Source organism: Pongo abelii, chromosome 21 (genome assembly GCF_028885655.2).
Source record: "Pongo abelii isolate AG06213 chromosome 21, NHGRI_mPonAbe1-v2.0_pri, whole genome shotgun sequence".
Classification (NCBI taxonomy): Eukaryota; Metazoa; Chordata; class Mammalia; order Primates; family Hominidae; genus Pongo; species Pongo abelii.
In genome coordinates this window covers 8,519,393-8,544,930 of record NC_072006.2, presented here as the reverse complement: position 1 = coordinate 8,544,930, position 25,538 = coordinate 8,519,393, and the positions used below count along the sequence as shown (strand labels likewise).

At 40.1% G+C, this 25,538-nt stretch overlaps 1 protein-coding gene across 12 annotated transcripts in view; it reads left to right on the top strand.

The window, feature by feature from the left end:
• SEL1L2 (SEL1L2 adaptor subunit of SYVN1 ubiquitin ligase) overlaps window positions 1–25,538 on the top strand; it is a 147,144-nt gene that overhangs the window by 61,364 nt on the left and 60,242 nt on the right. For all 12 annotated transcript variants that reach the window (XM_054542035.2, XM_054542039.2, XM_054542041.2 and 9 more), the window contains exons 3-5: window positions 2,966–3,128; window positions 15,638–15,740; window positions 20,798–20,960. In XM_054542035.2, the coding sequence (XP_054398010.2) occupies window positions 2,966–3,128; window positions 15,638–15,740; window positions 20,798–20,960 (429 nt within the window). The remainder of the gene's footprint in view (window positions 1–2,965; window positions 3,129–15,637; window positions 15,741–20,797; window positions 20,961–25,538) is intronic.

Below are 25,538 nucleotides of genomic sequence, written 5' to 3'. Positions count from 1 at the left end.
GCTGAAAGTGGGAAATGCAAATCAAAACCACAATGTGATACCAGCTTATTCCTGCAAGAATGGCCATAATCAAAAAATCAAAAAAAAAAAAATAGATGTTGGCATGGATGTGGTGAAAAGGGAACACTTCTACACTGCTGTGTGAATATAAACTAGAACAACCACTGTGGAAAACAGTGTGAAGATTCCTTAAAGAACTAAAAGTAGAACTACCATTTGATTCAGCAATCCCACTACTGGGTATCTACCCAGAGGAAAAGAAGTCATTATACAAAAAAGATACTTGCACACAGGTTTATAGCAGCACAATTCGCAATTGCAAAAATACAGAACCAGCCCAAATGCCCATCAATCAACGAGCAGATAAAGAAACTGTGATATATATATATATATGGAATACTACCCAGCCATAAAAAGAAATGAGTTAATGGCATTCAAAGAACCTTGGATGGGACTGGATAATATTATTTTAAGCGAAGTAACTCAGAAATTGAAAAGCAAACATTGGATGTTCTCACTCATAAGTGGGAGCTAAGCTATGAGGACTCAAAGCTATGAGGACGCAAAGCCATAAGAATGATACAATGGACTTTGGGGAATTGGGGGGAAAGGGTGGGAAGAGGGTGAGGAATAAAAGGCTACAAATTGGGTTCCGTGTATACTGCTCGGGTAATGGGTGCACCAAAATCTCACAAATCACCACGAAAGAACTCACTCACGTAACCAAATCCCACATGTTCCCCCAAAACCTGTGGAAATTAAAAAAAAAAAAACAACCTTATGTTTACTGAGCTATTATGTACTTATTAAACATCTAATAAATTTTAGTTAAAATTTAAAAAAAGAAAGTGGCTAAAAGCACTATGTGCCCCTTCCAGGTCTGGCCTATTAAAGAAAGCAAAGCAAACCAAGAAGGCAAAACAAACCAAATGACACAAAGCAAAACAAAACAGAATCCTTTTCTCCACATAGTCTTCCAGGCTCTTTCTCTTTCTGTCTGCTAGATACTGATGCTCCAGGAGACCTTGGAATCCACATGTTGAAGCTGGCACAGTATCTATTTTAATATCTGCTTGGGTCCCTGAATGACAGCATGGAGCATATTATTTTATTTGGCCATAGAAAGAATTGAAGTGCTGATACACGCTACAACATGGATCAACCCTGAAAACAAATCTAAGTGAAAGAAGCCAGTCACACAAAAAAATCACATACTATATGATTCTATTCATATGAATGTCCACAATAGAGAAATCTATAGAGATAAAACATAGATTAGTGGTTGCTTAGGGCTGGGGTAGGGAGGATGGGAGTACAGGGAAGGTAATAGCTAAAGGATTTGTGGTTTTTTCTGAAGGTGATAAAAATGTTCTAAAATTGACTGTGGTAACGGTTGCACATGTCTGTGAATATTCTAAAAAACCATTGAATTGTACACTTTAAATGGGTTAATATATAATTTATAATATGTGAATTATATCTCATTAAAGCTGTTTTTATTTTTATTTTTTATTTTATTTTATTTTTTGAGAGTCACTCTGGAGTACAGTGGCTGGAGTACAGTGGCGTGATCTCAGCTCCCTGTAACCTCCGCCTCGCGGGTTCAAGCAATTCTTATACCTCACCTCCCGAGTAGCTGGGATTACAGGCACACACCACCAGGCCTGGCTAATTTTTTTGTATTTTTAGTAGAGACGGGGGTTTCACCATGTTGACCAGGCTGGTCTCGAACTCCTGACCTCAGGCAATCCAGACGCCTTGGCCTCTTAAAATGCTGGGATTACAGGTGTGAGCCACTGCACCTAGCCTAAAGCTGTTTTTAAAAAGTCCTTTACATGGCTTCATGTTTCTGCTTGCTCTGGCCCCTGGGTCATTGCTCTGATGTCTTTGCTACCACCTCAAAGGATTTAAGCATGCCAGAAAAGAAAGTTTAAACTATACTGAAGAAAAGGAAAAAAAAGCAAACAAAAAGTCTTGATTCTTCTTAGAAGCAGTAATTCACAAAGAAGGCTGGGTGTGGTGGGTCATGCGTGTAATCCCAGCCCTTTGGGAGGCTGAGGCGGGCAGATCACCTTAGGTCAGAAGTTCGAGAACAGCCTGGTCAACATAGCGAAACCTGCCTTTATTAAAAATACAAAAATTAGCCAGGCATGGTGGCATGCGCCTGTAGTCCCAGTTACTCGGGAGGCTAAGGCAGGACAATTGCTTGATCCCGGGAGGCAGAGGTTGCCGTGAGCCAAGATCGTGTCACTGCACTCCAGCCTGGGTGACAGAGTGAGACTCATCTCAAAAAAAAAAAAATAATAATAATAATAATAATAATAATAATTGACAAAGGAAAATTTTTAATCTTTCAGTATCATTTACCCTGAAAATTATGTAGGTAAATCATGAATATTTACTTCCATAAAGCTTTTTCTCCCTTAATGCCTGCATTATTTTTTACTACTCAGAAATAACCCCCTAAACTTATTATCCTACTTTAAAAAGATTAATTGTAGTTATATAACTTTTGAAAAGGACTTCTGGGAAATATTGTTATTTTAAAGCCCGTCAGAAGATTTTCTGTACTTTCCACCCATTATAAATTTGTTGTAATGTGTAAGGCAATATCAACACCTTCATTTTTTTAGCTAACACAATTGACATTACCATGACAACTTACCAGTGGAAGGTAAATTGGTTAAATTCTCCTACTATTTTATTTATAACATTTAGCTTTTAATGCTTGGCTCTGCAGTTCAGATGACTATATAATAGATTTAAAAGGTTTTTATTCATAAAACATATGGATTTCTAAAGTGAAGTAAGCCATCTGTCATTTTGATTTGAAAAAAGCAAGAATTAGAGTAATTGCATTAAGCTTGTATTTTTACCATGAATATATGAATTTTTCACTTTCCTGTTGTTTCATTTGAAAAAACTCACACATGAACAAAATGAGCAACAGTCTTTTTCTTTGTAGGTATCAGTGAACGAAATCAAACAATATTTATCACACATATTGGAACAAAGAACATCAAGTAGTGTAATCAATAAAAGAGAAAATCTGGAAAAAGAGAATCAACGTAAAATAAGAATAAAAGGAATTCAAAATAAAGATATTTTGAAGAGAAATAAGAATAATTGTAAGTAGAATATCTTTTCACATGTAAATTTAAAATGACTACATGCAATATAAAATCAAATTTTAGAGCTACTTTCTGAGAAGTCTTAGGATATAGTCATAAATATTTATATACACAAAAGCATTAAATTCTGCAGGCTTCTACCTTTGTTTTATTTTAATTTATTTTATTTTTGACAGAGTCTCGCTGTGTCGCCCAGGCTGGAGTGCAGCTGCATGATCTTGGCTCGCTGCAACCTCCACACCCTGGGCTCAAGAGATACTCCTGTCAGGCCAGGCGTGGTGGCTCACACCTGTAATCCCAGCACTTTGGGAGGCTGGGGCGGGCGGATCACGAAGTCAGGAGATCGAGACCATCCTGGCTACCACTGTGAAACCCCGTCTCTACTAAAAATACAAAAATTAGCCAGGCATGGTGGCGGGCGCCTGTAGTCCCTCCCAGCTACTCGGGAGGCTGAGGCAGGAGGATGGCATGAACTCGGGAGGCGGAGCTTGCAGTGAGCCAAGATCACGCCACTGCACTCCAGCTTGGGCAACACAGCAAGACTGTCAAAAAAACAAAAAAAATAGATACTTCTGTCTCAGCCTCCTGAGTAGCTGGGACTACAGGCGTGTGTCACCAGGCCCGACTAATTTTTTAAATTTTTAGTAGAGATGAGGGCTTGCTATGTTGCCCGGGCTGTTACCCACTATTTTAGATTCAGAATTTGTACTGATGATAATAAGGAAGGTTGATAATCACAAAATGTGTTCTTCTGACACAAGTAAATACAGAAAAGTGATCGCTGCTAATAAGAGCAGTAGATAGAAATTGAGAACCATGGGTTATGGAGAAGAAAGAGAATAGTTTTGGGGCTGGATGAACTCATTGATGTTAGTCTCTGTTTTTTCTGAGAGTCCGGCTTTGACAAGGATTTTCAAGTTTTTAAATCTTAATATTTTAAGCGTATTTTTTCCTCACATTTAGCTCCAAAAGACTGGTTCACTGCCCGTTTGAAGAATTGGCTCTAGATATGACATTGAAATGTTGACATGCTTAGCTAACTGAAGTTAGGGATTTGGCAGGAAACAAATGGCACATTTAAATTGAGTCATCTGAGAAGAGTTTAATAAAGAGACTATTTATTTCTAAAGGCATAGACAGGATATAGGGAAACCACAAAGTTCCCCCCGGGGCCAGTAGCAGGACTGGCAGTACCACCCCATGGCTCTGAAGTGCCATAGGGCAGTAGTGGCTACCAGAGGTATGTGGAGAAGTCTCTGTGACAGAACTATGATCTCAAGGACAAAGCCAGCCTGCAGATACCCAGATTGAGGAGGCAGGGAAGAAACAGCCCCACCACACTTCCTGCTTACCCTTCATACCTCCTGCTAGTGATGCTTTTCTAGCAAATCTCTTCAGAAGCAGGAAGGAAAGGGAGTCCATTGATGCGGTGTGGTCCTTATGAGTTAGAGTCCCAAGGCACAGAGCAGGATGGAGTGGGATCTAGAATGGCAATCAGAAGGCCGGTGGCCATTGCCTATGCCTGTCATCCAAGCACTTCAGGAAGCTGAGGTGAGCGGATTGCCTAAGCTCAGGAGTTTGAGACCAGCCTGGCCAACATGGTGAAACCTTGTCTCTACCAAAAATACAAAAAATAACCGGGCGTGGTGGCATGTGCCTGTAATCCCAGCTGCTTGGGAGGCTGAGGCAGGAAGTTCACTGAAGGCCAGGAGGCAGAGGCTGCAGTGAGCTGAGATTGCGCCACTGCACTCCAGCCTGGGCGACAGAGGGAGACCCCGTCTCAAAAAAAAGAAGGCCGGGCACGGTGGCTCACTCCTATAATCCCAGCACTTTGGGAGGCCGAGGCGGGCGGATCACGAGGTCAGGAGATGGAGACCATCCTGGCTACCACGGTGAAACCCCGTCTCTACTAAAAATACAAAAAATTAGCCGGGCGTGGTGGCAGGTGCCTGTAGTCCAAGCTACTCGGGAGGCTGAGCCAGGAGAATGGCGTGAACCCGGGAGGCGGAGCTAGCAGTGAGCTGAGATCGCGCCACACTCCAGCCTGGACGACAGAGCGAGACTCCGTCTCAAAAAAAAAAAAAGGGCAAAGGCAATTAGAGGATATCCAACACACCTGGCTTTCCAGACAGGGGAGATTAGATGGCATGAACTAAAAGGATAAAGAGCTTTCAGTGGCACACAGTCGAAGCATGATTAGTAAAAGTGAAGTTTCAGAATCTTAAGAGTAAAAAGGAACGTTAGAGGTCCTCACCTAAAAGTACTAAGTCAGTGTAGCAGTCAGGGTTCAACCAGAAAAACAAAAACAAAAACAAAAAAACAGTAGGAGATGTCTCTACTTAGGAATTGATTGCAAATGAGTGGCTTATGCGATCGTGGGGCTGGCGGGGCAAGTCCCATATCTAAAGAGCAGGCTATCTGGGAGAACAGGCTGGAGCTCTTGGGCATAAGCTGAAGCTGCTATCCACAGGTGGAATTTTTTTCTTCCTCAGAGAAGCCTCAGTTCCATTCTTAAGGCTTTGCAACTGATGGAATCAGGCCAACCCAGATTATCTAGAATAATCTCCTTTTGATGGGTTTTAATCATAGCTACAAAACAGCATCGCGGCAACAACTAGATTCCTGTTTGAATAACTGAGGATGATAGCCAAGCCAAACTGACACATGAAATTGACCAGCACAGCCAGGTGTCTCCTAATCCTTATGTGTTTGTCTACATTTTTGAATTTAAGTGTAACATTTTACATTTATGTGTATTAAACTTCACTGTGCATATTTTACATTAACAGGCAGTTTACATTTATATGGATTAAACTTCATTTTGGACCATTATTCCAACCTATTGATTGCATTAACGAATTCATTAGCTATTCTCTCCTAGCTTTCTGTCATTTGAAATTTTGACAAGCATATCACTTCCAATTTTTTACCCATGTTCTTGTTAGAGAAGTTAGCAAGATGGGCCAAATTTAGCGCCTAGAGCCCACAATAATACACCATAAATCTTTAGAATTTTATTGGTGACTGGGTATCTTATTGGTGGGTGGGTAAATGTAATTATTTGGTCAGGAATATCTGACCAAATACAGATAAGATAAAAATCTGCATGTGATGCGGGTGAAAAATTCTATTTACTAGAATGTCTTATACAGTGTGCACTGCCTTTATATGGCAGTGTGCCAAGGGCCTGGGGTCATGTCTTAACAAGCTTTCGTGGCTGGTAAACACCCCCTCCTGTTCTCCCATCTCCCTGCAACACAGAAGCCTGGTGTCAGCTGATGCCAAGTCTTCAAGGATGGAAAGACATTGCCCTACAGAACTAGGGAGAGGAATGTTGACATTTTGTTTTTGAAAGGGTGAGAAGAAAAGAACAGGAGAAGAACTATGAAAACAGCAGATATGAGGAGCAAGAAAGATGGTGATTGGCTGCGCTAAACTGAAAAGTTAGTGAAACTTCAAAGTTGGGGGATTCCAACTGACATGTTTAAATCAGCAGTGTCTAAGATGACCATTAAAAATTGTTTTTGTTCCTAGGATAACTCATCTTCTCTTTCTGCTCTACGAAATCTTAGATAAAATGTGTATTCCTCATAAACGTTTTGTAAGAGTAAATATCCTTTTGGGGCAACTCAAAGAGATATTAAGTCTCACTGTGGGTCCATGCGACACAGCTTGGGAACAGTACCTATTTAATTAGGAGTTAAGAAAGTAGAGGAAGCCACGGAGAAGCTACCTTCCCTAGAGGAGAGTTTGAACTTCATAAACTGTGGAATGAAACAAGAATATGAGTCACACATGATTATCAGACTGGCTCAGAACCTTATTGAACTCTATTCTCATTTAGTTCCCATTTCAACATTTTGTGCACAGGATATGCTTGAGATATAGGTGTTCTATAAATGCTATTCCGCAGACCTACCATTCCTTCACAAAAGAGAAATGGGATTTAACTTACTCTGAAAAATTCTTTCTAATTCTTAGTGATTAAATATTCTTAATGGGATGCTCACAAAACACGTGTAATAATCTGTTCTAAAAATTAAAGAGATTAACATCAAGTTATAGTTCCAGAATATAAATAAATTTCTCTACATTTTAAAAACAGAGAAAACTATTTAGCCATTTTTGGAATTTTGCCACTTGTCTCTTTACCCAGAATTTCTCACATATAAAAAATAGCATTTATACCCCCATAGCTTAAAGGCAAGATCTGTGCCTGGCACTGTATCTGTCGCATAGTTGGAATGAAGAAATATTTGCTGAATTATATTGAGTTGAATTCTTTTTGTAGAGAGCTAGGATGTAAACTAGATCTTCTAACTCCAAATTTAGCATTCTCTGTATGCTATATTATAATATAGTGCTACATAAAAATAATAAGGCTTAACGTTTTTAGAGTACATTTGGATAGTATTTTATAGTTGAACATGATGCTTTCCCATCCATTACCTTTTTTAAAATGGCATGTTCACTTTTCCTCAGGATATTTTAACACCATAACTTCAACAACTAATTCTTCCACATGAGTCAGAATGAAGTCCAAAAGAATAATTATTTGTATTAAACTGCTAGCAAGACAAATCAATAACCAATCATGCAGTAGGAACAGTGGAGGCTATTCCTGCAGGCCACTGGGACACTACAGGCCATGTCCTTCCTAGCACCCCTTAGAATTAATCATCATTAATTTTGATGATCATACTCAATCACCACTGTGCTCTTGGTTGAAGGGAGGTATCTTGGAACCTTGTCTTAAGTCAGTCTTGGCATTCCTTTTTGCTGCTTCTGGGGCCTGTGACCAGCTAGGCTAAATTTAACATTTGCATTCCATTTTATTGATTATTTTTCGGTATATTTGGAATGGACACTGTGAAGTGCTGTTCAGACCCCCTTCAATGAGGAACTATTTGCCCAATTGCTGGAGTACAGTCTCTAGACAGCCTTTGGCAGTAGGTCTCTGAAGGGACTGTTTTCAGGTACAGAGTGCTGCATAGCCAAGGTCATGCCTCCTTCCTGGGGCAGCTCACTTCCAATGGCCAGTGGATACAGGAGTATGAAGGCAGGATCATCTAACCCTAACCTGAGACAACTCTAACAGGCCATTTTAGCTCCACAGAGCTCGATCTGTGGGGTGAGCCAGGTGTTTCTCTTGCAGCCAAGTGAGCCCGCATCGCAGTTTCTCCCTCTGCTCAGTCCAGCTTCTTTAGATGTGGTTCTGAAGGTCACTTTTTAAAATTTTTTTATTTTATTTATTTTTTTTTTTTGAGACGGAGTCTCGCTCTGTCGCCCAGGCTGGAGTGCAGTGACGCCATCTCTGCTCACTGCAAGCTCCGCCTCCGGGGTTCACGCCATTCTCCTGCCTCAGCCTCCTGAGTAGCTGGGACCACAGGCGCCTGCCACCACGCCTGGCTAATTTTTTGTATTTTTAGGAGAGACGGGGTTTCACCGTACTAGCCAGGATGGTCTCAATCACCTGACCTCGTGATTTGCCCGCCTCGGCCTCCCAAAGTGCTGGGATTACAGGCGTGAGCCACCGCGCCCGGCCCTGAAGGTCACTTCTTAACAAAAACCCTGACTCCTAGCGTCTGCTTATCAAGGAGCCCAACCTGCTCACCATTTAATACCTTTCCTAGTGTTTACTAAAAGTTTTTCTTTAAATCAGCTCACAGTTTTATGTATGTGAATTGATTTTAACAGAAAACTACTAAAGATCTCTCATTCTAGCAAAATGGTGGGTTAATCCAATCGGAAAATCCTCTTGCTGCAAATACCTTAAAGTGATGCCTAAAGTATGTCATAACTTTAAATGTTTTTAAAGGCAGAACTGGGCTCACAAGGAGCTGAAATCCTCAAATGTTAGAAATAATGAAAAGTAAGTATGTAGTCGATGTTTTGGCGAGTTGTGTAGTCAGAGCTGGTAAAGGCTGAGCCTTGTATTTTGAGTCCCAGACCGGGGAAGGAAAAAAGACATTAGGACTTTTGAGAAGGGAATCGGAAAGAAGAGCTATGAATAAAGCTAGGAGTCTCATAGAGCTGTTCAGACAGCAAAAGAGATTAAGGAAAACCAACCAACCAATCACCACCCGCCATCGTAGGCAAATATCAAGGAAGCTTGTTGTCTACCGAAGCTTTCACAGGGAAAAACCTCTCCCTGGTAAAACCTTAACCACAGCCCTGAGCCTCATACAGATTTGGATTTGAATTTATGCCACCTAATTTTTTGGGTGAAAACTTCTAAACCAATATAAAATTTTTCTTCAGTCAATAAAATAATGACTCTGGAAACCTGACAGAAGCAACACAAACTCACTCTAGAGAAACAATCTCACAATTCCCACAAAAGAAGACTTACTGGACTCACAAGAAAATTTTAGAAAATACACAAGTAAAAAAATCCACTCAGTGAGTCAACGTGCATGCACACTGACTACACACACACAATAAAAGGCATAGCACCTCAAATATTTTTTTGGGGGGGGTACGGAGTCTCACTCTGTCACCCAGGCTGGAGTGCAGTGGTGCAATCTCTGCTCACTGCATCCTCCTTCTCCTGGGTTCAAGCGACTGTCCTACCTCAGCCTCCCTAGTGGCTGGGATTACAGGTGCGCACCCCTATGCCCGGCTAATTTTTATATTTTTAGTAGAGACAGGATCTCACCATGTTGGCCAGGCTGGTCTGGAACTCCTGACGTCAGGTGATCTGCCTGCCTCGGCCTCCCAAAGTGCTGGGATTATAGGTGTGAGCCACCGTGCCCGGCCAGCACCTCAAGACTTGATAGAATAGAACAACCTGCAAAAGTCTACAGAATAAATATATTTTAAAATGGTTAAGAAAGCATAAAAACAGGGCATCCTGACAAAGGAATAAACAGCCATGTAAAAGAACCAACTAGAGTTAAGAAAAATGAAATGCCTGTAACCCTAGCAGTTTGGGAGGCCAAGGTGGGAGGATCACTTAAGTCCAAGGATTAGAGAACAACCTAGGCAATACAGTGAGAGTCTGTCTCTATGAAAAAAAAAAATTAGCCAGGCATTGTGGCACATACCAGCAGTCCCAGCTACTTGGAAGGCTGAGGTGGGAGGGTATCTTGAGCCCAGGAGTTTGAGATTACAGTGGGCTATGGTCACACCACTGCACTCTGCCCTAGGCAACAGAGTGAGACTCTATCTCTAAAAAAAAAAAAGAAGAAAAAAAGAAAAAGAAAATGTGTATTCATTCAAATTAAAAATCAAAGGATGGCTTAAGAAGATCAGACATAGTAGAAGAGAACATTAACAAATTACCAGAAAAATCAGAAGAAACTGTCCAGAATGCAGCCCAGAAAAAAAAAGAAAAACAAAAAAAGCCAAGCTGAAGAAGAGATACTCTTAGATTGAAAGAAAAATACCATACTTGACTATCTGCTGTTTGTAAGAAACATACTTAAAACATGATGCACAAAAACTGAGGTTAACTGAATAGAAATGATATCCCAGGCAACACTAATCAAAAGAAAGCTCATATTAACTTCAGACAAAACAGACTTCAAGGTAAAGTCAATAATAGGGAGAAAAAGAGAATCACCACATAATGTTCAAAGGAACAATCACAAGGAAGTTGTGATAATTCTAAGCATGTATCCATCAACATAATCTCAACATATAAAAATGAAAAATTAAAAGTCGTGCAATAGGAAATGAACAAATCCACAATTGTTGAAGATTTTTTCACATCTCTTAGAAACTGGTAGATTCAGCAAACAAAAAATTACTAAAAATCAAAAAGATTTGAATGTATAAAGCTCAATTTAATAATATATGGAATTTAATTCAATAATTAAAGAATATATAATATCTTTTTTTGTTTGTCTGTTTTTGTTTTTATTGAGGAAGAGTCTTACTCTGTCGCCAAGGCTGGAGTGCAGTGGCACAATCTTGGCCCACTGCAAACTCTGCCTGCCGGGTTCAAGCAATTCTTGTGCCTCAGCCTCCCGAGTAGCTGGGACTACAGGCACATGCCACTATGCTCGGCTAATTTTTGTATTATTAGTAGAGATGGGGTTTCACCATGTTGCCCAGGCTGGTTCAAGTGATTCACCCACCTGGGCCTCCCAAAGTGCTGGGATTACAGGTGTGAGCTACTGCACTCAGCCAAGAATATATAATCTTTTTAAGTAAAAAAATGGAAACTGTATAAAAGTTGGCCACACACAAGGCCACAAAACAAGTTTCAACATAAACCGAGAAATCTATACGATTCTGCTGGGCTCCCTGATCCCAATGCAATAAAATTACAAGCCATAAGTAGACAATTTTTAAAAATCTTTTTATGTCTGGAAAGTGTAATAAACACTTCTAAACATTGTTTGAATAAGTTAGAATGGAAATTTGAAAATATTTATAATTGATAATGAAAATGCCACATAAAAATTGTGGAATGCCACCAAAACAGTAATTAGAAATGTATTGTTTCAAATTCATATACCATGTTTGTGTCAAATTTAAGATGTCAAAAGTTATAAGATACACCATTGTTTTATGGCCACTAAGAAATAAAAGTGCTGTTGATTAAATATGATATCCTGGTGGTGGCCTGTATAGCCATTGGCTAACAGACGTGGGATTTAACAGCCCAGCCCTGTTACCTGTGGGAAGGGAGTAACCCTCTAGTGCCATCCACCCTATAAAGCTCTAAACCTCTCCTGAAACCCTATACTTGGTTGGTTCCTTCCTATGCCCTGTGCTGCATTTCTCAGTCCTGGATATGTTTTACCACAAAATCTAAAATCTTAATACGTAAATTTAAAAACAAATCAATCAATACTATCTAGAAAAATAAAAGGAAAAAGATATTACATTCCAGTATTTTGAATCTCAAGTTATATTTACATCACAAACCACATAAAGGATCATATAGAGCTAAAAAAAATTAACAAGTGAGTGAGGTGAGTATCATAGTCTGACTAAAAATCAGGTGCTTTCATCATTAAAATGATACAAAGAGATAAAAATGGGAAATTCTTTTCCTCTGCAGAAAATCTAGCCTACACAGACACTGCATCCTTTTTTTAAAATCTGATTTCAATTGTACTTAATATAAACCAGCTTCAGCTTCAGATTTTGTGAATAATGCATCAGAAGAGTTCTTCACATTTGCCTTTATGTGTGTCAGGAAGATACAATCCTAGATGTGGAAGAAGAATAACGATCCATTACTAAAAATAACATTTCATCCAAGAAAGAATGACTCAGCAAAGAGTTTAGTCAAATAAAGATGCAATCGACTCAAATATGCTTGAATAAGAGCAAATAATTTACAATAATCAGGTTTACTCGCAATCTCCAGATCATTGTCAAACATAAATAACTCCAGTCATATTGTGAGAAATGGTAAACAAATTCCATTAAAAGTAGAAAGAAAATATCTTTTCAGCAAAATTTGAAAAGCAGGGATTGTGTTCTTATTTATTAATTATATAATTATGCATTATTGTATATTTGTTACAAGGACTTAGTTCATTTTCAAAAACCTTTAATTTAGCAGAAAGAAATATGGTTCATGAAACAAGTGAAGAATCAAAAGCAGTATCGATTATGTTGGAATAAGAGCTGAAACTTATAAAGAACTTAGATACTAGGCAGGTTTCAGTTGTTGTACTTAATTTTCTCACTGCCTTTGGGAAGAAGGGGCTATTATAATTCCCATTTTACAATGAGGTGATGTAGGCACTGAGAGGTTAAATAATCTTCCCAAGGCTATATAGTTGGTACCTAGTAAATGACGTTCCAAATCTAGGCAGTCTGATTCAAGTCTGTGCTCATACTGCTTCTCAAAGCTACAAACATGCAGAATCATGAGATAGAGAACACAAGTTAATATCAATGGATGAAAAATTTGAAAAATGGGTCCATAAATACATTTTTTTGCTTTAAAATAAATTTATTGCAAGTTATTACAAGTATTTTAAGCAATGGGTTGTTTATTGAAAGTAATACTTTATTTACCTGACATTATTGAAGGTGTTTCCTGTAAATCATTTTTCCCATTAGGTGAGTTATATCCCTTTTTATTTTGACTGTTTCTGCACCCGGCCCTGGACCCTCTTATAGTAAAGAAAACTTGATCAATCAATATTATAGTATTTTAGTATTTTAATAAACAACGGCCGAGTGTGGTGACTCACGCCTGTAATCCCAGCATTTTGGGAAGCCGAGGTGGGCGGATCACTTGAGGTCAGGAGCTCAAGGCCAGCTTGGCCAACGTGGTGAAACCATATCTCTACCAAAAAGACAAAAATTAGCTGGGCGTGGTGGCATGCGCCTGTAGTCCCAGCTACTCGGAGGCTGAGGCATGAGAATCACTTGAACCCAGGAGGTGGAGGTTGCAGTGAGCCAAGATTGCACCACTGCACTCCAACCAGGGCAACAGAGTGAAGAAAAAGAATAATTGAATTCCAATACGTTTGGAAAGCCAAAAAAGAATTACAAATAAAAGTAAAAGCCATAGGTAGAAATTTGTGGTGGTAAATCATTTCTCATATGTATATGTATACAGAGCCAATCTTTCAAAATTTATTTTCACTCTCTAAAAGCATTTTCATACGAGCTATTATTATTCCACACACAGATTATTAGGTTTTCTCCATTGTTTTCCCCCTTTAATTAGAAGTATAGATAACAGATAACTCAGAGCAGAAATTAGATCCTGAAAGTGCCTGGTATTACTAAATTGGTTGGATAGCGTGAAGTATTCAAAATAATTTTAAATAGGCTTTTCAGTTAAGAATTTTTTTAGTTTTTAAATTTTTAATTTTTTAAATTTAATTTAAAAAGGAAAGTGAGCAACTCTGATTGCTTGCCAGAAAGATGAAAAACAAGAGCTACTTGTTCTTTGTGGTCTTGTTAATGAGGCATCAAATCCCAAATGCCTTTCCTTTGAAATGGCTTCAAGCGTGGTTCTTCTAATCAAAGATTTCACTAAGTGTTGCAATGGACTTCAAGAGGCACTGTGATGTTGTAAAAGGCTGTATTTGTGTGAGTGTGTCTGTGTATGTGAGAATGTGTGTGTGAGAGAAAGAGAGAAAAATAGTGTGTGTGTGTGCACATGCACACGTTGGTGGAAGGATCTTTATATCTTTAAGTCTGACTCTTCCCACAACCAGCTTTCCCCAACTATAAACTGGTGATGATTTTTAAAAAATTGCAAAGTGTTACATAAACGTTTGGAAAATATCACTGTATCAGGTAAAATTTAATTTCTTCATTTTCCTTGAATTCTACAAAACTGATTCTGAGCCCTCATCCTACCAGGCAAGTTATCATGAGTATTGTCTCTGTGCCTTCCCCCAAGTCTTAGAAAAGGTCCTGGGAGGTGGAAAAGCCTTAGGTAGAATTTTTTTTCTTTTTTTTTTTTTTGAGACAGAGTCTCGCTCTGTCACCCAGGCTGGAGTGCAGTGGCCTGATCCTAGCTCACTGTAACCTCTGCCTCCTGAGTTCAAGGGATTCTCCCATCTCAACCTCCCAAGTAACTGGGACTACATGTGCACGCCACTGCCCAGCTAATTTTTATATTTTTTAGTAGAGACAGGGTTTCACCATGTTGGCCAGGCTAGTCTCAAACTCCTGACCTCAAGTGATCCAGCTGCCTCTGCCTTCCAAAGTGCTGGGATTACAGGAGTGAGCCACCGCGCCTGGCCAATAACAATTTTTTTTTTTTTTTTTTTTGAGGTGGATTCTTGCTCTGTCACCTAGGCTGGAGTGCAGTGGTGCAACCTCGGCTCACTGCAACTCCACGTCCCAGGTTTAAGCAATTCTCTGCCTCAGCCTCCTGAGTAACTGGGATTACAGGTGCGTGCCACCACGCCTGGCTAATTTTTGTATTTTTAGTAGAGACAGGGTTTCACCATCCTGGCCAGGATGGTCTGGTTGGTCTTGAACTCCTGACTTCATTATCCACCCACCTCAGCCTCCCAAAGTGTTGGGATTACAGGCACGAGTCACCACGCCCAGCCAACAAAATTTATAAAGCAATTCCCTCCTCCTCTCCTAGATGCACACTGGTCATCTTGGAAATGCCTGTTGCCCATGTCCTCATGTTTTTTTGGAATCCTGTGGCTCTGAGATTTACTGTGCTATGCTCAGACGAGACAGTCTTTGCTAGCCAGGGCTAAGATCCTGCCCCTCTGATATAACAGGCATCTCCTGCCTTCTGCTTGGAGAACCTTGTATCCCTTCCCTAGACCGAAAGCATCCCTTCTCCCATCAGGAGCATCTCTCTACTTCACCTTCCAGATCCTTTCACAAAAACCACCAGGGAATAAGATTTTAGGCAGCTTCTGCCTTCTGACCTACCGACGCTCCTCAGCTAAGGAATAATATTAACAGATCTTCTTGAATGTAGAGGTTAAAAAAATAAGTAGAACAAAACTCTAACTAATATGCCAACAAATTATATTAGCACATTATTTTTAAAATATAGAACATAGTAGTAATTTTGTTTTTATTTTTTCTTGTTTGTTCATGTATAGTACAAAAGCAAGCAGAGAAAAATTTTACGGATGAAGGAGACCAGCTATTTAAGATGGGCATCAAGGTTCTCCAGCAGTCTAAAAGCCAAAAACAAAAGAAAGAGTAAGTCTTGATCCAGTGACCTTAGCCAAGTTGAATTTCCAGGTTAAGAAAAAAGAAAAATCCCAAATGTAGTTTATCATTAAAAGCTCATTGGGATAATGAGTAAGTCTATTTGCCCATAAGCTATTGTTTTTAAAAGGATCAAATTGTATTTAAAGAATCCCACAAATTATCACTCTAAACAAACAGGAGAACTGCATGTGAGATTGCAGTCCCCATATTAAGTGAAATTGAGAATTAAGACACTGACCTGGGCATTCATGCAGAAATATTGTTTTGGCTTTAATTTATTAGATGATTCAAATGAAATAAAATGTGTTATTTGAATTAGAGCAAGTTATTGTATTAAAAATGCTTTATTCTGCCTGGGTGTTTGTACAGTATCTTATGATTTTTAAAAGCACTTTCATGTATGTGATTCCATGTTATCCACAGAACAGTCTTATAAGGTAAGAAGAGCTTAATTTTTCCCCTTTATAAAAAGTTGGAAACAGAGATTCAAAGATGTTAAAGTGAGGTGAGCACAGATAGCTGGGAGGTGACCAAGCTGTGGCCACATGGTCTTGTTCCATGTTCACTGTTTGTCTTATCACTTTTCTACCTTGTCTAAAGGGGAGGCAGAAATATCTTCTCCCTCCACCCCACACTTCCAGTGGAGGGGCACAACTTGTGGTCATCCCTCAAGGCTCTAGCTAAAGCCTTGGGATCAACTCCTAGCTCTCTCATTTACTGGCTGTGTGCACTTGGATAAGTTACTCAACCTCTCTGTGACCCGGATAATGCAATCAAGCGCTTACAATAGTGCCTGGCACTTAGTAACCAGGAAATACAGGTGTGTTAGTTTTATCTTGAGTCCCCTAAGTGGTAAGTTGAAAGTATGGGGGCAAAGAAAGCAAGGGTATTTTGAACCAAAAATAGAAAGTGTGGGCCCTAGCCAAGCGCGGTGGCTCACACCTGTAATCCCAGCTCTTTGGGAGGCCAAGGCTAGCAGATTGCTTGAGGTCAGGAGTTTGAGACCAGCCTGGCCAATATGGTGAAACCCCATCTTTACAAAAATTAGCCAGACATGGTGGCACGCACCTGTAATCCCAACTACTCGGGAGGTTGAAGGAGGAGAATTTCTTGAACCCAGGAAGCAGAGGTTGCAGTGAGCCAAGACCATGCCATAACACTCTAGCCCCTAGGTGACAAAGCCAGACTCCATCTCAAAAAAAGAAAAAAAAAGAAAGTATGGGCCCTGAACCCCCAACAAGAAGACATCTCTTGTTTTCACACAGAATAGGTACACCAGTCACAGGAAAGCATCCCAGAGCTGTGGTAGCTAGCCCCAGACAGGGCAGCAACAAAGTCCATGAGTTCTTAAACCCCAAACCTTTGAGAAGTATAAAAATACAGAGGATAAGGAGGACTCAACTATGATTCTGGTTATGACAGCATCAACAACTTTCATTTATCAAGCACCTGCTTTGTGCTAATTACTGTTTTAGGTACTTTACATGTGTAAATTATTCATTGCTCACAGTGATACTGTGAGACATAGATAATTATCCCCAAATTACAGAGAATGAAATGGAGAGTCAAAAAGATGATGTAATACTTCCTAAGAGACAAGAAAGAAGTGAGGGAGTGGTTCAACCAACCCCAGCAAAACATGGGCCTCACACTGAATGTCCCTGGGGGCTGTTGTAATGAGGACGGGGTAAAATCAGATCCCAAAAATACAATCCCGCCTAACAGGAGCTCATCTCACTAACACGCCCACTGGCTAAATAAGTAAGAACAGAGAATTCTCCAGCCAGCCTAGCTAGAAGAAACAGAGGTGGAACGCCAGGCAGGGGCTGGTCCTTGAGATTTCAGATGACCCCAAACTATAGCATGGGAGCCCACACAAATAAGGGGCCCACCTAGGTGTGTTACATCAAGTCCAGGGAAACCCTGGATTTGGCCCAATGGGACAAAATCACTCTGAGAAGGTCCCAGGTAACCATCCACTTAACCTTGAAGGAGACCTTCCTCTTTGGCCTAAAGAACAGGGAGAAAGCCCAGTCCTAATAGCAGACCATCCATCAGTGTGGGAACCTTCATGCCTACCTGAGTGTCATTCAGTTTCACACTATTCTTACCAAGACTGTCCTGCCCACATCCTTGCCCCAAAACTCAGTCTCCTGACCACCCCTGCCACCTTTTTTTGAGACAAAGTCTCACTCTGTTGCCCAGGCTGGAGTGCAGTAGCACAATCTCAGCTCACTGCAGCCTCCACCTCCCCAGTTCAAGCGATTCTCCTACCTCAGCCTCCCAAGTAGCTGAGATTACAGGCGCCCACCACCACACCTGGCTAATTTTTGTATTTTTAGTAGAGACAGGGTTTCACCATGTTGGTCAGGCTGGTCTCGAACTCCTGAGTTGAAGTAATCTGCCCGCCTCGGCCTCTCAAAGTGCTGGGATTACAGGTGTGAGCCACCATGCCCAGCCTCCTGACCCTTTTGAGTTGGTAGCAATGGAGAACTGAAATCTAATGGGCTCATGGAAAGAGATCTCAGGAGTTTGTGGGCAAGCTTGGTGAAGTTCTTGTGTTATCAGGATGGCCTGCTGTCTCCTTAAGCAAGTTACATCTGTGCAGCCATGCCTAAGTGTAGGGCAGGTGGAGAGAAAAATGATTGCACACCCTCCTGACCAAAGGAGAAGAATTTCATTCCCACTCATTCCTCTATCCTACCCTCTCTTTGCTTTGCTACTTCCTGGGTTGGCAGGACAGATGTAAGTAAGGTAGGTTAAAACTATCCTTTTGGCTCCTCCACACCCACATCCTGGACCAATTCATTCATTCATTCATTCACTCATTCAGCCTCTTCTTTTGTATGAGTAGGAAAAATCACTGAAAAGTCAGTGCTGTTTAAAGTACAGATTTTAAGCAAGCATATGTCAGAGAGAACAAATTTGTCTGAGTGAGTCAGGAAGCCTCACCAACAGCTAGAGTGGTCCTTCATTAAGAATCACTCCCTATCAGCGAAGAAGTTTTGAAGATAAGCCATTGTTCTACACCAAGTTTCTGATGTGCCCTGCAGAAGCATTGAGCCCTTCCTCCCCCATCACCCACCTAAGCATCCAATGCCAGACCGTGTAGAGATGATTCAGATAACTAATTAAATTGTCTTTTGGGATCTGCCCCTGCTGCCCAGCTTCTCCCACCTTTTTACTCTTGGGGATTGCAGCCCACATCTTAATCTTACCTATCAGCAACTTTCTCCAGTCCTGGATCCTGCTTCTAGTATCCCTTTTAGTGCCTTGGGTTTTCTGCTATGGAACCCATATGCCCACACTGCCTTTGGAATGCAAGACACCTAGAAGGATTTGTTTTGCAGCCTGTTGCTGCCCTCTGGGTCCAGAGACTGAGTATAAAATGCTGGAGGTACTAGGCATACTATTGGAGGCCCCTGCAGCCTATCTCAGGTTTCTGTGTCCCGGTCCATGCTGGTGCTCCTCCTGTCCCAGTAGGCTATAGAGTTGCAGCAGCAAGCCACATGACAGGCTCAAGGGAGTCTGTATCCTGATGGCAGGCTCTCTTCCTGTTGCCTCTCCCTGGGTGCCAGACATTTGCCTTTAGTGACCTTGAGACCGTCTACCTTGTTTGCCTTCCCGCCTCCAGAATTTCAGCTGGCTTTGACCTGGGTTAATTTCTTTCTTGATCTCCTGAACTCCAGTTTTCTATCTCTTTTTGTTCCACTGGAGTACTCACCCTGTGTTTTGACATCCAGGACTCTAATGCCTACCTGGATGTTTCTCTGTCTAAGGTCCTTCTTGCCTGGACTCCTCTGCTCCAGCTTCTGCCCAAGAGCAGCTTATTTTAGCCTCAGCGTGGATAGGCTGTACAGAAAGGTGAGTCTCCTGATCCTCCTAAATCAGAAGCAATGGTAGATTTTTGTGGGGTTTTTTTTTCCCTGTATTTGAGTCAAGGTCACAGGTAGAAGTTAATGCTTTCTGGTCTTTACCTTCAAAATGAAGTTATAAAAGTAAAAATAAATCCCTAAAATACTCCCTGTCTCTGACACATGTTTTGATCTTGCAAGACTCTCCATCACTTCTTATACCAATCAGGTCCAGGTGGCTTCTGACTGGGACTCGAAGAGTGCAGTGTAAGGTAATCCTGTGGCACCTATCATTTTAATCACTAAATGTTCACACCACTTACCACCTAATTATAGGAAAACAATTACCATGCTATAAAACTTTAGAATCAATGTAACTGTCCCAATAATAATAGCTAAATTTACTGGGTGCTTACTCTATACCATGCACAATGCCAAGCACTTCCCATGGATTATCTCATTTAATCTTCACAGCAACCCTATGAAGTGGGTGCTATAATGCTATCCCCATTTCATAGATTAGAGGGTCACAGAAAAGTTATATAACTTGGCTGAAGTTCTCCAACTAGTAAGTGGTGGGACCAGGATTTGAACCAGGCAGTCAGACTCTAGAGCCCTAGTCATTAAGGTTTTGTTTCATTATTGTTTTTCCAAAGAGTCTGACTTTGCTCTGTTGAAGAATATATTCTGTTTAGCAAATTATTTTAAGATATGAGGGGATCATCATTCTCCTGATAGTAACTTCCTAGAGGTTACTTTCCAATTTTGATTATTCTTATATTTTTCAGAATTTATTTTATAAAACAAATATTCATAAATAATGGTGGTGACCATGGGAGAGTTCACTATTTTAGAATAAGTTCCTAATTTTTCACTTTACTCAGTGTATAAGCTTACTGAGTGTATAAGATGGTGTATCTCATATATTTCTGTATCAGTGTATAAGATGGTGTATCTTATATATTTCTCCTTTTTAGTAGCTTTATTATTTGTGAGATATCTTTGAAATTATAGCCTTAGGCTGCTTTAGGAATGAAAAAAATCTACAGATCTAGAGATGTAATGAGCTTCAGCTAAACTGTATGACAACTGGTTCCTGCTTGTTAGAGAGAAGTAGTATGAATAGTATTGAAGAAGGAGAAGAAAATTTCATTTTTGAAAATCAAACTTGACTTCATATTCTTGAAACAGAGCCTACCTACTTTTTGCCAAAGCAGCTGACATGGGAAACTTGAAAGCTATGGAGAAAATGGCTGACGCTTTGCTATTTGGAAATTTTGGCATGCAAAATATAACAGCAGCTATCCAATTATATGAGTCCTTGGCTAAAGAAGGATCATGTAAAGCCCAAAACGTGAGTTTTGAAGGAAAATGAAACCTTAAATAGCTCCATCCTGAAATAACTATAGACAGCATGTGAAAGGAGTTGAGCAATAGTATTCCAGCTCTGCTGCATGAACCCAGTCTAGGGAGGTTACCATAATGCACTGAAACAGTGGTGTCAGGGCAGGAGTACAGCAGAAGCCTTCGAACCCCCAACAGCTAAATTTTATATAAAATGTATTCACCTATATGAAGAAATATAAAACTATATCTGTTATCTTAGGGTGACATGTTTGCGTGATTTTTACATTTCAAATATTTTATAAGCTAAATGTAACTCCTTTTCTATTTTAATAAATGCATTCCATTTTATTCCAAGAATAACATAGCCATTTCATAGAAAATCTGGAAAACAGGGGGAAAAAAGCTTTTTCCAAGCCAACCATCTTGATTCAACTATTGTTAGGACTGCTTTGTACTTTTGCTTGGTTTCTTTCTTTGTGCATTTCTCTTTTTACATCATCCTAATCACAATGCAATTGCATATATCATTTTGCTTCTGGCTACTTTCACTTCATGCTGTAGCAAAAGCATATTTTCATGTTGCTATAGTCTTTACTATGAAAACCATTTTTTTCTGATTATGAAAAAAGTCTGAGAATTCAGAAAGTATGAAAAAGAAAGTAAAGTTATCTAAAAGCTTTCCCCCCAGAGATCACATTTGTTACTAACCAGTGAAGTTCAGAAGCTAGACTTGGAGTCAGACAGACCTAAGTTTGAATCCACTCTTTCATTTGTTTTTTGAATAAGCTACTTAACAAAACCCTTTCACCTTCTTCTGCATGAAAAATTTGACCTTTGTTTCACTCTCTAGTTCTGTTTCCCTGGTGATCTAATAGGAATAAAATGCTAACTATATTTTTAGTTAACCTTGCTTCTGATAGAAATGACCTCTGATTGGCAAACAGCCTTTGAATTGGAAGAAAAGATCATGAACTATAAATACCAGATGGGGGTAGTACTTCTTATGGGGACACTGGATACTGTGCCTATGGAGTTGTTATATTGAGAATGAGGCTTTTACATCAGGGTGGCTCCTGAATCCACCCAATGTGGGTCTCTTCTCCTTGCATCTGAGCCATCTTCTGAAGGACCAAAGATGGTGGTTCCTGGAAGAATGTATAAACTCTGCTGTAAGAACTCCCACAGAAAAAATTGGGCTGGGTGCGCTGGCTCATGCCTGTAATCCTAGCACTTTGGGAGGCCAAGGTGGGCGGATCACTTGAGGCCAGGAGTTCGAGACCAACTTGGGCAACGTGGTGAAACCCCGTCTCTACTAAAAATACAAAAATTAGCTGGGCGTCATGGCACATGCCTGTAATTCCAGCTGCTCGAGAGGCTGAGGAGGAGAATTGCTTGAACCTGGGAGGCGAAGGTTGCAGTGAGCCGAGACTGTGCCACTGCACTCCAGCCTGGGCGACAGAGCAAGGCTCCATCTCAAAAAAAAAAAAAAAAAAAAAAATTCCCACAGAAAAAAAGTCCAGATGCTATGCCATACCTGTCTTCCTACACTGGTGGTGACATAGCCCATGGGTGTCCTGTGAGTCTGTATATTTAGTTGAACCAGAAGTTGGACTGGAAGACCCCTTGTGGATAGGGCAACCTTACTAATTTTCATCTGTAAAGTTAGGATAATGATGAAACACTGGGTACTGCATCCTTCTGGTTCACTGCTATATCTCTAACATTTAACACACTGCCTGGGACAAGAATTATAAGTTGAATGAGGAATTAATTAATTAATTATGAATGAATTTATGGAGTTATTTTGAGGATTAAAATAATGTGGGAAGACACTTAGTTTCATACCTGGAACACTGTAATCTTTCATTATAAAGAAAAGATATGTGGGAGGAGTGGGGATTAGGGAGATATTGGTCAAAGGATACAAAATTTAAGCAAGGAGGAGGATATAAATAATATTATTACTCCAATCTTATTCTTCTGGAATATTTTCTAAGACTCCATAGGATTATTTTTTTTACAAAAACGAACTAATACTTTAGTTGCTGCTTCCTAACTTTCTGTTTATTCACTTAACAATGTATCATAGATGTCTTTCCATGTTAATATACACAGACCGACATCATCATTTTAAAAATCCATATAATTTTAATTAAGTTGCTGAATACTGCTTTTATATCAGGAACTCTTTCTTGAAATTACATGTGAAATAATGCAATAAACAGATTTGTAAATGTTATAATAAAATATGAGAGCTGTTAAACCTTCATTCCCCGTATTTGCTTAATCAAAAATATAAAGTTCCAAGACAGACCAAATGTTACCACAGATAACAGTTTCCTCCACTAAAAATAGTATCACTAAAGACCAAATGTTATCCTCACTCCCACCACTAAAAATGGCAACACCTAATTTCTTTCCAAACTATGTGAACATGAATTTTATTTTCTTAGTGTGTGTATACATTAGTTAATAAGTCAACAATTGTTTCTTGGATAGCTACTGTGTGTCAAACATAATGTAGTAATGGGGAGAAAAAGATTACTAGGACAGAGTCCTCCTAGGTCAACCTGAAATGCAAATAATTGCAGCACAATTTAGGTGGACTACAGTTAAGATACGTATAAAGTGCTTTAGTCACAGAAGAGGGTCTGGCTAGTTCTGCCTAGGGCAGGTAAAGAATGTTTCAAGGAAGAAGTGACATTTACACTCAGTCTAGAATATTGGATGAAGGAAATAACAAAGATTTCACTTGTTAGTATATAAATAAAGCATTTGATACAAGGTCAAAATATTACTCCCAGTAAAGAAGTTCCAAACTTACATGAATGGTTCCTAAAACACATGGATTTTAGGACTGAAGTTGGAGTTTCACTCTAGTTAACGTGGTTATTGCATCTAATTTGTGTTACTTTAGCTAATGTAGTTACATCTAGCCAGTTACATCTAGCTAGTGTTACTCTAAGTAGTGTGGTTATCATATGGCCACAAATATCCTCAAATCCCAGTTAAGTGACCATCAGTTGCTTGCCATTTTTTGTTTCTTTTTTTGCCATTGGTTTTAAGGAGAATCATGTGGAAGAATGTAATTGGCTGAGTGCCAACCCAGTGCCAGGAGGAGCAACTCTAAATGTCTAACTACTGGCCACAAATTATTACAGCCATCTTTGTAGAGAAAAGCAGGCATTGTTGAGACGGTACTCTCAGAAATGTACAGTTACAGACTTCAGGGTGGCATGGTGTGGTGGCAGAGAAGAGGTTCCCAAATCAGAAGTTTTGACCATATGTGAGTCCATATATTCTATCACATAATAGCTCCTCCATCTTTTGTTCATTCTTTTAGTATCTCTGAAGAAGTTACTTCTTTAAACCTTGGGTTTCCCAAACCTATATGTATTATCTTAGGGTAAAAAGAGATAGATAATAATACCCACATTACTTCACAAGGTTGCCATAAGAAATAAAAAATACCTACAAGAGTCCTTAGCAAATGTTAAAGAACATTAATGAGTACTGTTGTGTGACAATTTTAGTCCCAACAGCATTGCCTTTGGGATCAGTCAGTTCTGGCTTTACATCTGAGCTCCAGCTGGCCCCTAATGACTTGTCCTCTCTGGGTCTCAATTTCCTCTTCTGTAAAATGGAGATATTTACTTAGATATGTGTGTTTTGGTCTCAAGGAGAAACGGAAGACAGAACATGAGTGAGGACAAACTTATGGCCCAAAAGGCTGACATTGACCTGGTATGCAAAATTCACCTGAACCGGTTTGTTGTTGTTGTTGTTTGTTTTGGTTTGGTTTGGTTTGGTTTTTTGAGACGGAGTCTCGCTCTGTTGCCCAGGCTGGAGTGCAGTGGAGTGATCTTGGCTCACTGCAACTTCCACCTCCCAGGTTCAAGAGATTCTCCTGCTTTCAGCCTCCTGAGTAACTGGAACAGAACTACAGGCTGTGCCACCACACCTGGCTAATTTTTGTATTTTTAGTAGAGAAGGGGTTTTACTATGTTGGCCAGGCTGGTCTCAAGCTCCTGACCTCAGGTGATCCGCCCTCCTTGGCCTCCCAAAGTGCTGAGCCACCACACCCAGCCTCTGTTTATTAAAATACTAAAATACTATGATATTTATTGATTTAAAAGTCTCTGCCCAATCCTCTCTTATGCCCTCCCTGACATCCACCCTTATTCCTCACTTGAATTCCCCTGCCCCAAAACTTCCCATGATCTAGCAAGCGTAGTGTTAACATCTGGATAAGCAGGGAGCCTCCAGGATCCTTCTCCCAGCACTATAGCTGGATTAAATTCCAGTGCTTTGATGGATTCAGTTCTATATTTTGACTATCATCCCTGTCACCACTATAGGAAAATCTGTTTCCAATAGCAAGTACCCTTGCAGTTGGTGTATTTCCTTGTGCAAAGAACAACTCGTTAAAGAGATTCTGTGCCACAAACAATAGTTTGATGGCTGGTTGCTAGGATCAGATTGGCCACAGGCCATTCTGACCACAGTTCTCTAACGAGGCTGGCCCAGTGACCACCTTTCTTCTTGGGTTGTTTGCGCCAGCTTGGTACAGAAATCCTGCCCACAC